Source organism: Podarcis gaigeae (genome assembly GCF_964106915.1).
Source record: "Podarcis gaigeae genome assembly, chromosome: 2".
NCBI classification, from domain to species: domain Eukaryota; kingdom Metazoa; phylum Chordata; class Lepidosauria; order Squamata; family Lacertidae; genus Podarcis; species Podarcis gaigeae.
This window is the reverse complement of record NC_139679.1, coordinates 116,108,545-116,122,808: the sequence shown is the minus strand read 5'-3', so window position 1 is coordinate 116,122,808 and position 14,264 is coordinate 116,108,545. Positions and strand designations below refer to the sequence as shown.

General features: G+C 46.3%; 1 protein-coding gene across 3 annotated transcripts in view; it reads right to left on the bottom strand.

The window, feature by feature from the left end:
• Positions 1–2,007: 2,007 nt before the first annotated feature.
• The window catches only part of LOC310837279 (uncharacterized protein), a 31,452-nt gene continuing 19,195 nt past the window's right edge, over positions 2,008–14,264 (bottom strand). Inside the window, exons 1-4 of one of the 3 annotated variants that reach the window (XM_083723582.1) lie at positions 10,912–11,105; positions 8,115–8,495; positions 7,537–7,723; positions 2,008–5,648 (exon numbers count right to left, since the gene is read on the bottom strand). In XM_083723582.1, coding sequence (XP_083579708.1) covers positions 3,841–5,648; positions 7,537–7,723; positions 8,115–8,480 — 2,361 coding nt within the window. In that variant the 5' untranslated portion in view covers positions 8,481–8,495; positions 10,912–11,105 and the 3' untranslated portion in view covers positions 2,008–3,840. Of the gene's footprint in view, positions 5,649–7,536; positions 7,724–8,114; positions 8,496–10,911; positions 11,106–14,264 lie in introns of those variants that run through there. The other 2 variants (XM_083723583.1, XM_083723581.1) reach the window with 2 other exon arrangements.

Genomic DNA, 14,264 nt, shown 5'->3' with positions numbered 1-14,264 from the left:
AGATCGGGGCCCCCAGGGCATAGTTGGTTGCCTTCAGTGACTGCAGTAAAGGTGGTGGAGGCTAAACCATTTTGAGGAAGAGATTGTTGAAATTCTTGGTTTGGTCCTTCAAGTAAAGGTAAAGGTAAAGGGACCCCTGACCATTAGACCCACTTGTAGACAACTCTTGGGTTGCGGTGCTCATCTCGCTTTACTGGCCGAGGGAGCCGGCGTACAGCTTCTGGGTCATGTGGCCAGCATGACTAAGCTACTTCTGGTGAACCAGAGCAGCGCACAGAAACGCCGTTTACCTTCCCGCCAGAGCGGTACCTATTTATCTACTTGCACTTTGATGTTCTTTCGAACTGCTAGGCTGGCAGGAGCAGGGACCGAGCAACGGGAGCTCACCCCGTCGCGGGGATTTGAACTGCCGACCTTCTGACCGGCAAGCCCTAGGCTCTGGGGTTTAACAAACAGCACCACCTGCGTCCCTTCAAGTACTTGTTGAAGTACTTGTTGAAGTACCCTTCAAGTATTTGCTGTTAAAGTTGTTCCGTGGAACTCCTGATCTGGACCTTGTGTGGAAATGAATTCTCTCCATCACAAAAATAAGTTTTGAAGCTTTACCGCAGAACAGTCTTAAACAGTCTAACAATAAGATAAGCATGATAAAGTAGCACATTGCAAACAATGTTCAGTCCTTTATGTAATTCAGTCAGCTTTCCTATCCCTGGTCCCAGAGGGAGATCCTAAGCTTCTTCAACATTGCATGACTTATTTGCAACTGCTGCTGCTGCTTCTCCTAGCCATCTCCAGCAAGAACACACTGGCTTCTCAAGTTTAAGCTTCCTTCCATGAGAGCTCTGCAGCTTATGCCTCCAGCGATGAGTTATGAGGAAAGATCCAGCCTCCTCTGATGCTTTTGTCAGAGTGGAACATCTTGCCTAAGTCTAAGAGAAACTTCCCTTTATAGTATTTTTATTACAATGCATTCAAGCACAGCATTATATGTACATTAAACTTATAACACTTGTTCCCTTCCAAGTAACAATGACACTTACAAGCAGGTTGTCACTTTCTTTTTCAATGTTTGCTTCGTATGCCCCAATGTTCTCTCTCTTTTCCCTCAAATGCTCCAGGCGACCACAGATGAGTGGTCCCTATATTTAAAAAAACAAGGCTCTTGTGAGATGTTTCATTATTTTGTTATTCTGACATTGCATTGCACAGGAGCACCTTTGCACAGCTGTTTGAATTTTTTTTATGAAAAAGGAATAAGAATGCATTCTAAAGGGTTTCTTTAGAAGCAGAACAAGTATTTTATTTTTAATAACAGAGGAAATGATGCCCAATTCTGAGTGCTCATCCTGGCTTTAAGGTTAGCAGCCACAAAACCCTCACAAAAAGCTATGAAATGATTTTGATAGCAAGATTCAAGGTTAATTCCTGCCTTGTATTCCTGGGCTGCCTCTTCCTTGAGAACCAAAATTTTAAAAGATGAGGCTGTTAAGGTGCTACACTCAATATGCCAGCATCTTTGGAAAACTCAGCAGTGGCCAGAGGATTGGCGAAGGTCAGTCTACATCCCAATCCCAAAGAAGGGCAGTGCCAAAGAATGTTCCAACTACCGCACAATTGCGCTCATTTCACACGCTAGCAAGGTTATGCTTAAAATTCTACAAGGCAGGCTTAAGCAGTATGTGGACTGAGAACTCCCAGAAGTTCAAGCTGGATTTCGAAGGGGCAGAGGAACCGGAGACCAAATTACAAACATGCGCTGGATTATGGAGAAAGATAGGGAGTTCCATAAAAACATCTACTTCTGCTTCACTGACTACATAAAAGCCTTTGACTGTGTCGACCACAGCAAACTATGGCAAGTTCTTAAAGAAATGGGAGTGCCTGATCACCTCATCTGTCTCCTGAGTGTTATGGAAAAATCTAGGTGTGAGGCTGTTCAGTCAAACCAGCTCATTGGGAACAGCCCGCAGGTCCCTTGTGGAAAAAGGAAGGAATCCAGCCACCAAATGGAGCAAATAGCTGTAGACCAAAGTTTATTGCGCAACAGGTTCAAAGAGGAATTTTGAACCCCAAGCATGGGGTGACAAAGACTTTTAAAACTTTCCCACCATATCCCAGAATACAGTTCGTAGAGCATCATTGCTATGATTGTTACATCACTGACATGTCACAATAGCGGAGGGGTAGACAGGGGTTACACTAGTCTAACCTTGGCAAACATGTCCAGACAAGTCCTTGATAAAAGATTAGCATAAGCATGCCCATGTCAGGGCAAGACTCAGGTATAAGATTAGCATAGGCAAATACCTCTGAAGGCCCATCACTCAAAGTACAATAGAACTTCCTTTCCATGTCTGGCCCCTTGGCAGGTTTGGTGATGGGATTAGGCTTTCCTTGGCCCAGCTCAGCAATTGTCACCCCTGGACACTTCCTGGAGTCCTTTTTCAAGGGGAAAATAGCTTTGGAATGGAGGAAACTGGCAAAGGAGTTGATTTTATATTATTTTTAAAGCTAGGTACCGTATTTTTCGCTCTATAAGACGCACCAGACCACAAGACGCATCTAGTTTTTGGAGGAGGAAAACAAGAAAAAAAGTATTCTGGATCTCAGAAGCCAGAACAGCAAGAGGGATCGCTGCGCAGTGAAAGTAGCAATCCCTCTTGCTGTTCTGGTTTCTGTGAGAGCTGTGCAGCCTGCATTCACTCCATAAGACCCACACACATTTCTCCTTACTTTTTAGGAGGGAAAAAGTCTTATAGAGCAAAAAATACGGTAACTTCCCTGAGCTGTCAAGTTGAAAGGATACATTCAGGCATAATATCTGTAACATTTAATAACTTTAAAGATGTGCCCCCCCTAATTTCCTTAACATAAGAAATCTATATGTGGGACAAAAAACTACAGTTAGAACTAGATATGGAACAACTGATTGGTTCAAAATTGGGAAAGAGTACAACAAGGCTGTATATTGCTCCCCGCTTATTTAACTTATATGCGGAATTCAACATGCGAAAGGCTGAAGCGGATGGATCCCAAGCCAGAATTAAGATTGCCGGAAGAAATATCAACAACCTCAGATATGCAGATGACACAACCTTGATGGCAGAAAGCGAGGAGGAATGAACCTCTTAATGAGGGTGAAAGAGGAGACCGCAAAATATGGTCTGAAGCTCAACATCAAAAAACCGAAGATGATGGCCACTGGTCCCATCACCTCCTGGCAAATAGAAGGGGAAGAAATGGAGGCAGTGAGAGATTTTACTTTCTTGGGCTCCATGATCACTGCAGATGGTGACAGCAGTCATAAAATTAAAAAGCGCCTCCTTCTTGGGAGAAAAGCAATGACAAACCTAGACAGCATCTTAAAAAGCAGAGACATCACCTTGCCAAATTAGGTCCGTATAGTTAAAGCTATGGTTTTCCCAGTAGTGAGGTATGCAAGTGAGAGCGGGACGATAAAGAAGGCTGATCGCTGAAGAATTGATGCTTTTGAATTATGGTGCTGGAGGAGACTCTTGAGAGTCCCATGGACTGCAAGAAGATCAAACCTATCCATTCTGAAGGAGATCAGCCCTGAGTGCTCACTGGAAGGAAACATGCTGAAGCTGAGGTTTCAATATTTTGGCCACCTCATGAGAAGAGAAGGCTCCCTGGAAAAAGTTGTTGATGTTGCAGCCTCAGGTAGAGTGTGTTAAAGTAACTGCTGCGAAATGTGGCACCAGACTGCTTTCTTTTGACACCAAGGGTCCTCTTCTGGGGCTGAAAGCATTGGCATGGTTTGATTTTGTCAGTATTGCAAGGAAGCATAGAAGGAAAGGTAAAAAACACCTATGCAGTTTATTAATGTATCTGTGGTTTTCCCCCTGTGTGAGTTTGTTGATGTCTTCTAAGTTTTCCACTTTCACTGAAGCTCTTTCCACATTCAGTACATTCAAATGGTTTCTCCCCTGTGTGAGTTCGTTGGTGTACTCTAAGATCTCCACTTCGACTGTAGCTCTTTCCACATTCCATACATTTAAATGGTTTTTCCCCTGTGTGAGTTCGTTGGTGTACTCTAAGTTCTCCACTTTGACTGCAGCTCTTTCCACAATCCACACATTTATATGGTTTCTCCCCTGTGTGAGTTCGTTGGTGTATTCTAAGTGTCCCATTTCGACTGAAGCTCTTTCCACAATCCACACATTCAAATGGTTTCTCCCCTGTGTGAGTTTGTTGGTGTCTTCTAAGTTCTCCACTTTCACTGAAGCTCTTTCCACATTCAATACATTTAAATGGTTTCTCGCCCGTGTGAGTACGTTGGTGTACTCTAAGATCTCCACTTCGACTGTAGCTCTTTCCACATTCCATACATTTAAATGGTTTCTCCCCTGTGTGAATTCGTTGGTGTACTCTAAGTTCTCCACTTTGACTGTAGCTCTTTCCACAATCCACACATTTATATGGTTTCTCCCCTGTGTGAGTTCGTTGGTGTATTCTAAGTGTCCCATTTTGACTGAAGCTCTTTCCACAATCCACACATTCAAATGGTTTCTCCCCTGTGTGAGTTTGTTGGTGTCTTCTAAGTTCTCCACTTTGACTGTAGCTCTTTCCACATTCCATACATTTAAATGGTTTTTCCCCTGTGTGAGTTCGTTGGTGTACTCTAAGTTGTCCACTTCGACTGTAGCTCTTTCCACATTCCATACATTTAAATGGTTTCTCCCCCGTGTGAGTTCGTTGGTGTCTTCTAAGTTGTCCACTATCACTGAAGCTCTTTCCACATTCAATACATTCAAATGGTTTCTCCCCTGTGTGAGTTCGTTGATGTCTTCTAAGTTTTCCACCTTCACTGAAGCTCTTTCCACATTCCATACATTTAAATGGTTTTTCCTCTGTGTGAGTTCGTTGGTGTACTCTAAGATCTCCACTTCGACTGTAGCTCTTTCCACATTCCATACATTTAAATGGTTTCTCCCCTGTGTGAATTCGTTGGTGTACTCTAAGTTCTCCACTTTGACTGTAGCTCTTTCCACAATCCACACATTTATATGGTTTCTCCCCTGTGTGAGTTCGTTGGTGTATTCTAAGTGTCCCATTTCGACTGAAGCTCTTTCCACAATCCACACATTCAAATGGTTTCTCCCCTGTGTGAGTTTGTTGGTGTCTTCTAAGTTCTCCACTTTGACTGTAGCTCTTTCCACATTCCATACATTTAAATGGTTTTTCCCCTGTGTGAGTTCGTTGGTGTACTCTAAGTTCTCCACTTCGACTGTAGCTCTTTCCATATTCCATACATTTAAATGGTTTCTCCCCCGTGTGAGTTCGTTGGTGTCTTCTAAGTTGTCCACTTTCACTGAAGCTCTTTCCACATTCAATACATTTAAATGGTTTCTCGCCCGTGTGAGTACGTTGGTGTATTCTAAGTTTTCCACTTGCACTGAAGCTCTTTCCACATTCAATACATTTAAAGGGTTTCTCCCCCATGTGAATTCGTTGGTGTATTCTAAGTTTTCCACTGTCACTGAAGCTCTTTCCACATTCAAAACATTCAAATCGTTTATCTCCTTTGTGAGTTTGTTGTTGTATCCTCAATTTTTTTGTTTTCCCCCATAAATTCACAGGTGGCTCCATAGAATTCTGACTTTCATCTTCCTCACCTGTTTGGGAGTCTGGGAGGAAAGAGAATCCTGTTAGATTTTCAAGAAGGACAAAAAGGGAACTGAACACCTGTCAATCCCAACCTGCACCTTCTCTCATTGTAACACCTTCATTCTCCACTGTCCTCTCTAGGTTCCATATTTTTTGAAAAGCAGATGAGATAATGGCAGAAGCAACACATGATCACTCTATTCAAACTTAATAAGGCAGCATCGTTTTATAATACAGATCTATGCTGGAACTGGCTTATTAGACACATCTATTTTTTCTTTCTGAAGTGAAGAAATGATCTCAGGCTCAAGTAACAGTGTCTCCTTTGTGAAATAAGTAAAACTTAAGTGGTACATTTAACTGTAAAAATATTGCAATATATTGGAAGCTAAGAAGAGCCTGCTGGATCAGGCAAAGGCCCACCTAGTCCAGCATCCTCTTCTCACAGAGGCCAACCAGATGCCTGTGGGAAACCGGCAAGCAGGATTGGAGCACAAGAGTCTTCTCTGCCTTCCTGTGCTTTCCAGAAACTAGTATTAAGAAGCATTATTGCCTGGACCACAAGGGCAGAGCAGAGACGTCAGTCTTATCCTTCTTTTCAAGCTATCCAAGTTGCTGGCCATCACTGTCTCCTGTAGGATGGATTCCATAGATGAACTAAACTTCTGTTTTTCCATCTTTTGCAGCCCTTAAAGGCAGATAAGTGTATTATGGCCTAAGCTTTTGTGGGCTGCAGTCTGACAAAGTGGACTCTTGACCAGGAAAGCTGGTGCCACTATAAACCTCTGAGTCTCTTTGTTAGCTTTGTGTACTTATTTTGAAATTTGCACCAAGGTTGTACCACAGTATCTCCATGGAAGCTTAGGGACAGACAAAATTACAGGGTGTCAGCTCTGTGAATCTCAAGCCTCTCGTGCCTCCGCTGACAGAGCCTGAGAACGCAAGAGATGTGATTCAGTTGGAATGTGAAGCAGGGGAGGAGCAGCCAAGCTGCAGCAGGAGCAAAGAACAAAGAGCAGGAAGAGGGGTTGCCGGCGGGGGGGGGGGGCACAGACTCTTATCTCCAGTTTCAGCTCTGACACAGAGACCCCGAAATAGCCTGTCCAAAAAATCGTAGGCTCGAGAGAATCTGCGAGAAGAGGGGAAAAGAAAGCGAAAGTGGGGGCTTCTTTGCTGGAGGACTTGTCAACTGCAAGCTGGGATGAACAGGCTGAAGACTGAGCTCCACAGTGATTTATGAGTTTGAGATAATTACTACTGGAGTTGTCTCACGTCTGTGCGGGAGAACCAAGCCATTACACAGGGGCGCTAAAATTATTATCCCACTCACTCACTCACACAAACAACCCCAGTCTGTAAGATTGGCAAGTTTACACAATTTGCTTCTAATACCAGACGCTCTTGGACTTTATATGCCCAATCCTAAGTGTAGAGCCTCCAGCCCCAGGAATCGTGCATCATGATAACGGGTCCTTTGTCCCTTAAGCCCACCAAACTGGGGAGGTGCATGCATCTGTTGTGTTTTGATGCTGGTGGAATGTATCATTCTGACCCTGTCTATAACAAATAAGAGTAATAGAAACAATTTATGTACACTAATTATAAATAATTATGGGAAACATTTCCATCCCACTTCACCGATTTTTCAGGATTGCTGTGCAACATCATTACCATCAATTATTCCTGCCGTGGAAATAACACCTAAGATTTCAAAGCCTGGAGGAAGAAAATCTTCCCCATTACTTTAGGAAAAGGATTCAAGAAAAAAAGAGCTGCTTTGCAGAAGGCCTCACCCCTTCCTTCTTCCTGTCAGGAACTTCCTCCCATTTGTCTCCTCTCCATCTTTTCCTCTTTCTCTCTCCACCATCCATCTATCCCTGTCCCCATCTCCTCTCCCCTGGAACTCACCAGATTTCTCCAAGGGTCCTGGGAGGGAATGCTCAGAGGTTGTGGGGAGGGATGCGGGAGATAGCCTGACCAGGTCAACCGTCCATCTCCCTCCTTCCATCCTGGCCAGGCTTGCAGGTTCAGTCTCATCTAGGTTTGCAGGTTCAGCTTCCTGAGGAGCGCAGAAGCCAGAGCAAGTTGCAGCTTCCTGGGAGGGAGGGAAGTAGAAGACAAGGGAGTCTGAGAGCCCCTGCAGGGATTCTCCTGCACAAGACATTCTGCTGCCCCTGCAGAAGCCCCAATTGGGCACCCCCTTCCCAAGAGCCCCCACCCATTTTCAAACACCTTTGGCAATTCCTTTCACCTGCCTGTCCCACCTCCCTTCCTAAGGCTGGCATGGTATGCACATTCGTGGCCTGAGAGTAGATCCCATAGAACTTAAGAGTTAATCTACAAAGGACTGCTTTGAATACATGGGTGGCCTTTGCATGGAGAAGAAAGACTATTCACCACCATAGCTAAACAGAACCTCAATGTCTAGAGGCAGTGGATCTGTGACCTCCAGGTGCTGGAAACTCAGGTGAGAGGAGGGCACTTACCTTTCCCAGAAGCCCCTCACTTTCTGGGAGCAGGGTCTGGTCTGCTCCCCCTGCTCTCCCACTGGGCCTCCGACTGGCATCTGCAGCTCCCCTGAAGGAGTGGACATCATCCCTGGAGTGGGGAAAATTGGGAGCCTGTGGGGTTTCCCACCCTGAACGAGGGGGCTGCATCGTCTTCAGGAAATCCTGCTTCTGGGCATCCCAGTGGTGCTGCGGCTGCCCCTCCTCTGCCTCCTGCTTAATTTGACATAAATCTGCCCGAGGCAGAAGATCCTTGATGGTCCCAACTTGGCCGGCAGGAGGTTTATTTCCTTTGCACTCCAGTCTCTCCCTTTGAATGGGTCTCCTGGGTCTCTGCTCTTCCATTTTTACGCCACCCTCCTGGAAAAGAAATAAACACAAAGTAAAATAAAACCCAAGAATGAAAACAAAAGCACATTTTAAACCACTGGCCAGTTTTTGAAATATATTATTATTCTTTCTATTTCTGATGTTCAGGCTGTGAATAATCATTATGTCACCCAAATGACTCCACCCAGGGACGAGGTGAAGTAATCGAAAGACGGGGGGGGAAACATCAACATTTATGGAAGTACAAATAATATTTGGGGGGGGGGCGGGAACCAAGGCAGTGGAAGGAAATTTAAAAACAACCCAGTGAGAGGACTGAGCATGTTCAGTGCACAGGGAATGCTGATCCTGGCTGCAACTTCTAGCATGTTGGAAAAGAAACAACAGATCTTTGTATATGATTAAGGCTGCAACAGACCCACCTAACATTTAAAGTACATGGCTTCACCCACGAAATCCTGCAAGCTGCAGTTTGTTAGGGGTGTTGAGAACTCTAGCAATAAACTACAAGTCCCGTGGTTCTCTGGGGGAAGCCAGGTGCTTTAAATGTATTGTATCCGCACAGCCTAAGAAACAAACTAACAAAATGAATATTGACCAAAAAATCAAGCAACCCACTCCAAAATATTTTATATTTGATGGTCACAAACTCTCTTGACTGAAGACATTCTAACTTGCAGTCCATTGGCTGCATATGGCTTGCCAAGCCTCAGGGTGTGTCCTGCTGGTCCCTGCCGTTTCCATCTCCTGATCTGATCATAGGATGAAGATCTCTGTCTGTCCTGAAGAGAAAGGTGCCTAAATGGCCCTTAGAGAGATCTTTTCAACTCCAATTTCAGCACAAAGCAGCACAGTGCTGAAATGGGGTAAAAGCCCTGCTCTGGAAATAAATGATCCCTCTGGCTGCTCTTTAAAGAGGATTTCTAAAGAACAATCTGAAGGGTCTTTTTTCCACAGATCTCCTTGCTCATTCAGCAGAGTCTTCTTGTGCTCTTATTTCTCCTCCATCCCAGCACTGGGGTTGGAAGGTCTAAACATGCTGATTGTGTTTGCCAGACTTGTATGTATGCTAGATGGCATGTCTGGTGAGTGTGTGCAGCACCTCTGGCGTGTGTGCATGTGACTTTATGGTCTGAATCTCTTTTCTGTGTGCATGCATGTGCATACATTGGCCACAAAGCTCACTGGAATGTGGCCTCCAGAATCAATGCAGCTTTAAGCCCATAAATGTTCCTCCTGCTCTATCAGAAAGAACAATCAAATCTGAGACTATCAGGAGGAGAGAACTGGATCTACAGAGTTAATGTTCTCAACATCCTATGGACACAAACTGCAATGAGATTTCCCTTTAATTGCTTTGAGAATTTTTCCCTTAAAAATGTGAAGCAGTATATAAATGAAATGAGTAATAATCTGAACATGAATAGCTAATTTCAATTTTGCCTTCCTCAGTCTTTTACAATACTGTCTTCAACATATTTATTATCATTAATTCATTTCCATATGCCACACTTCTTAAGAATCCTCCTTTCCTCTGCATTCTCAAAACTGTCACCCACTTCAACCCTCAGCCTTCATCTCAAAACTCAGCTGTATTACTGAGGTGGAAATAAAACCTTTAATGAAACAGGCTTAAGCCTCTCTCACTGATTTACACGCAGACACAAGAGGTCACTAACTTTGATAGCTTGGGAAAAGATCAGATGCATTGTCCGGGGAAAAGATCTATTAGCTGTTTTATTAGCCGTGACAGAACAACAGAGCCTCCATGTGTAGGCACAGTTGTACCTTGATTTGGGGCAGGCAAAAGAAACCATTTCCTTGCTAAATGAATCTGACGGACATCATTGCCATGAGATGTGACGATGGTGGTGGCAAAGAGAGCTTTCAAATGCGATCAGACCAATTCACGAAGGAGGGCGATAGGTTTATCAATGGCACTGGCAGAGGAAGGGGGGGGCAGGAGTAGTGGTCTGCAAAGGGTGTCAGGGGGCTGCAGAGTGAGAGGGGCACCTCCCTGTTGCACTGCTCTTCCATTCCCCCCCTGCCTCCCCTTCCCTCTCCGCCGTGGGGAGGACCGTGGAAGAGGACGGGGCTCCCTGCTGAGGGACAGGGAGAGGGGCGGCAAAAGCCCCAGTTACGCCGCTGATCCGTGAGCGACTATATGCATCGTCCATCGGGAAGCAGCAGCTGCCTTGGACCCCTCATTCTGCCCCTTGAGCTCAGGACTGAAGGGAGCAGCTCCCCAGGGGCTCCGGCAGGGTCCGTGCCAGCCTGAGCCAGAGATGTTTGCCCCTGTGCCCTCCTGCAGATGCCCTGCCCCTCAGCTGCGCCCCTTCCCCTTCCTGCCCGGTTGGGGGGGGCGCCCTGCAGCCTCTGACTCCACTCGGGGCCTGATCCTGCCAGGCGCACGTGCTCTCCTCCTCCTGCCCCCCCCCGCCTGCACCTCGTTACTCCTCGCTCCGTCCCTGCACCGGAATCCGGCTCCTCTCCGGGGAAACTCGCCAAGCCACGGGGCCGCTGCTCCTCCGCTCTCCTCGGCGGGGGACAGGAAAGTGCAGCCGCTCTCGAGTCCCCCTGGCTGGCCCCGTTTCCTGCCTCTCTAGGCATCGGAGCTCGCTGGCTGTGGGTTGGGCCCTGGGAGGCTGCGAGGCTGGATGCGCCCCCTTGCAAGGCGAGGGCTGCGAGACCGCCCTGCTGCTCCCCCCTGCCCTCGAATTTGCAGCCCGCTGCTTCTGATCCTGGAGGTTCTGCTCTTAGCTGTCGGGGCAACTGGATTAGCCCGATGAGATCTGGTCCATTCCTAGCTCTGGAGCAGCAGGGAAGAAGCTTTTTGCACCCTTCTCTAGGGAAGTTCATACGCCGCCATCTGTGTCCCCGTGTACATAAATCACTGAGTTGTCTTATTGTCTTAACTCAGTCAGTAGAGCGTGAGGTGCTTTATCTCAAGGTTGTGAGTTCGAGTCCAATGTAAGAAAAATCGGAAATAAAGTGTAATGTTACCTTGAAATTGTGTACACAATAGTCCAATGGTTTTTAGAGAAACCCAAAAACTTCCCCTTTCTATACCCTTTCATTGTCATCAAGCAGTTGGTCCCTTACCTTTCCCGCCCCGACCACAGTGATCCATATGACGGTCACCTCCAGGCTAGACTGTAGGGAGTGGGCAGGGGGGTGCATTGACAGTTGGAAGGCAACGCCCGGAGAGCAGGAGGAGAAATGCATCTGGAGCAAATAAGATATGCAAGCTTGACTGATAAGCGAAAGGAGTGCAGGGGCGAAATGCTTTGGCAACACCCAATGAGGCCATAAGGCAAAGGGGGGAATATGATATGATAAGTTACTGGTGGTGGGGTGGTTGGGAGGTGCTGCTAGGGTATAAAAACTGCTTGCTTACATGTATTAGGGGCCCCAGCCTTTGGAAATAATTCCGCTGGTGGCCTCTGCGCAGATCACAATAAACTTTTTCTCCGAAGGAACTGAATCCCTGGTGCTTCTTTGTCACCTCTACGTCCTGGGTAAGCGGGCAAATGGATCCCAAGTAATTAAGGCTTCAAGACTACTGTAATTCGCTCTACGCGGGGCTGCCCTTGAAGCTCTCCCAGAAACTCCAGCAGGTGCAGAATGCTGCAGCCAGGCTCCTCACGGGGTCTCTGCCATGGGAGCATATTCACCCAGTGCTTTTCAAGCTGCACTGGTTCCCGGTGGAGTACAGGGTCAGATTTAAGGTGCTGCTTTTGACCTTTAAAGCCCTTCACGGCCTAGGACCCTCGTACCTACGGGACCGCCTCTCCCGGTATGCCCCACGGAGAGCCTCAAGGTCCATAAATAGCAACACCCTAGTAGTCCCGCTCCCTAAGGAAGTTAGATTAGCTTGAACCAGAGCCAGGGCCTTTTCAACTCTGGCTCCGGCCTGGTGGGACGCTCTGCCTCATGAGGCCAGGGCCCTGCAGGATGATTTCTTTCCTCAGGACCGGTAAGACAGAGTTGTTCCGCCTGGCCTTTGGCTTGGAGCCAGATTGATTCCCTCCCTCTCTTTCTTTTTTCTTTTCCTTTCTTCCTGCGATGAGGCTACATTTTAATATTTAAATGTTTCAATATTCTAATGTATTTTAATTTTGTTATTTTAATTTTGTTTTTAAGTTGTAATCCTTCAACTTGTTTTTATTATTGCTTGATAGCCGCCCTGAGCCTGGCCTTGGCTGGGGAGGGCGGGGTATAAATTATTATTATTATTATTATTATTATTATTATTATTATTATTATCATCATCATCATCATCATCATCATCATCATTATTCTGTAATAAGTGGGTTTTGTTTGGAAAGCTGTCTCTCAAAATTTATTAGAACATTGGAATGTACCTGGCATTTTATAAGCTCTTCAGTATGTTGCACAAATAAGTCTCCTTTCGATCAGTATGCAGTCCCTGGTTTCCAAATCCTCTACAGGAAATATTCCTGAAATACCATTTAATGAAGCTGGGACGATGCCACCCAGCTGCCTGAATGCCTAGCAGCTGGAGGAGACAGTCCAGTTCCCAGCTCTGCTGGCCTAGGTCATGTGATCACTTAGCTCCAGCAACAGATGCCAGGGCTGGGCTCTGTTCTCTTTCCATACCCTCCAACATCTCTCTGATGAAAATAGGGGTGTCCTGTTTTATAATGATAATTTTACTATTTATACCCCACACATCTTACTAGGTTGCCCAAGCCACTCCAGGCAGCTACCAACATATATAAAAACATAAGAAAACATTTTTAAAATTCCCTATACAGGATTACCTTCAGACAACTTGGGGGGTCACATAACCTCATACCCTCTGGCATCAAATCAGAAACTGACGACAGCTTCTGTAAATCAGGGACATCCCTGGAAGACAGTGGCACTTAGAGGGTCTGTCTTTCCCTGCTTTTTCCTTTGCTGTCTCTGGTCTCCTGCCTCCATTCAGCAGAGGAGGGGGCCTTCATACGGAGAAGGATCGGGGCCAACAGGGCATAGTTGGTGCCTTCAGATGACTGCAGTGAAGAGAGAACCATTTGGAGGAACAGATTGTTGCAATTCTTGGAAAGGGATGGAAAGAGCACGGCTACATCGTGGTTTGGTTCTTCAGGTACTTGTTGTTCAAGTTGTTCCATGGAATTCCTGATCTGGACCTTGTGTGGGAAATGACACTCTTAGGGTCTTGAAGCAATGCCTTTCAACACAGCTCCATAACATTGATTGCGCCCTCACATTGATTGCTCCTTCTGGTACTGGGATTTTGATCCAGAGAAGGAGCAGAGGGAGAAAGGTTAAGCAGAATACACCCCCCCATGTCGCCCTTAGGTGTGCTCAATCTTCACCTGCTTCATGACTCCACCTTGCATGAGAAGGCAGGATGGAGCTCCAGGAAACAGGAAGTGGTCCTTCAACCGGCCAGGACATCTCACCATCACAGACAGGTCTAGTCACCTGCTGGGGAGTCAAGAGTGGGCCAGGGATGGCAGAGAGAGGAGGGGAAGGGGCCAGGGACAAAAGGATGGTAGGCTCTAGATGCTCCCTGTCAGCATCGCCCTTGAGCCAGTGCCACCAACTGGACTCATCCACTTCAGCCCTGACTGGGCTAGGCGAGCTGGGTAGCACTTCCAGAGACCACCTTCTGCACAGGAACAGGTCAAAGTGCTGTGGACTCACAGCTTAGAGTTGTGAGCACCAGATTCACTTCCACAAGAAGACAGTCGTCGCACAGCAGAGTATAGCAGAGTATAGCAGAGTATAAACGACTCGGAGAGCAGCTCTGTAGAATATCTTATTTAT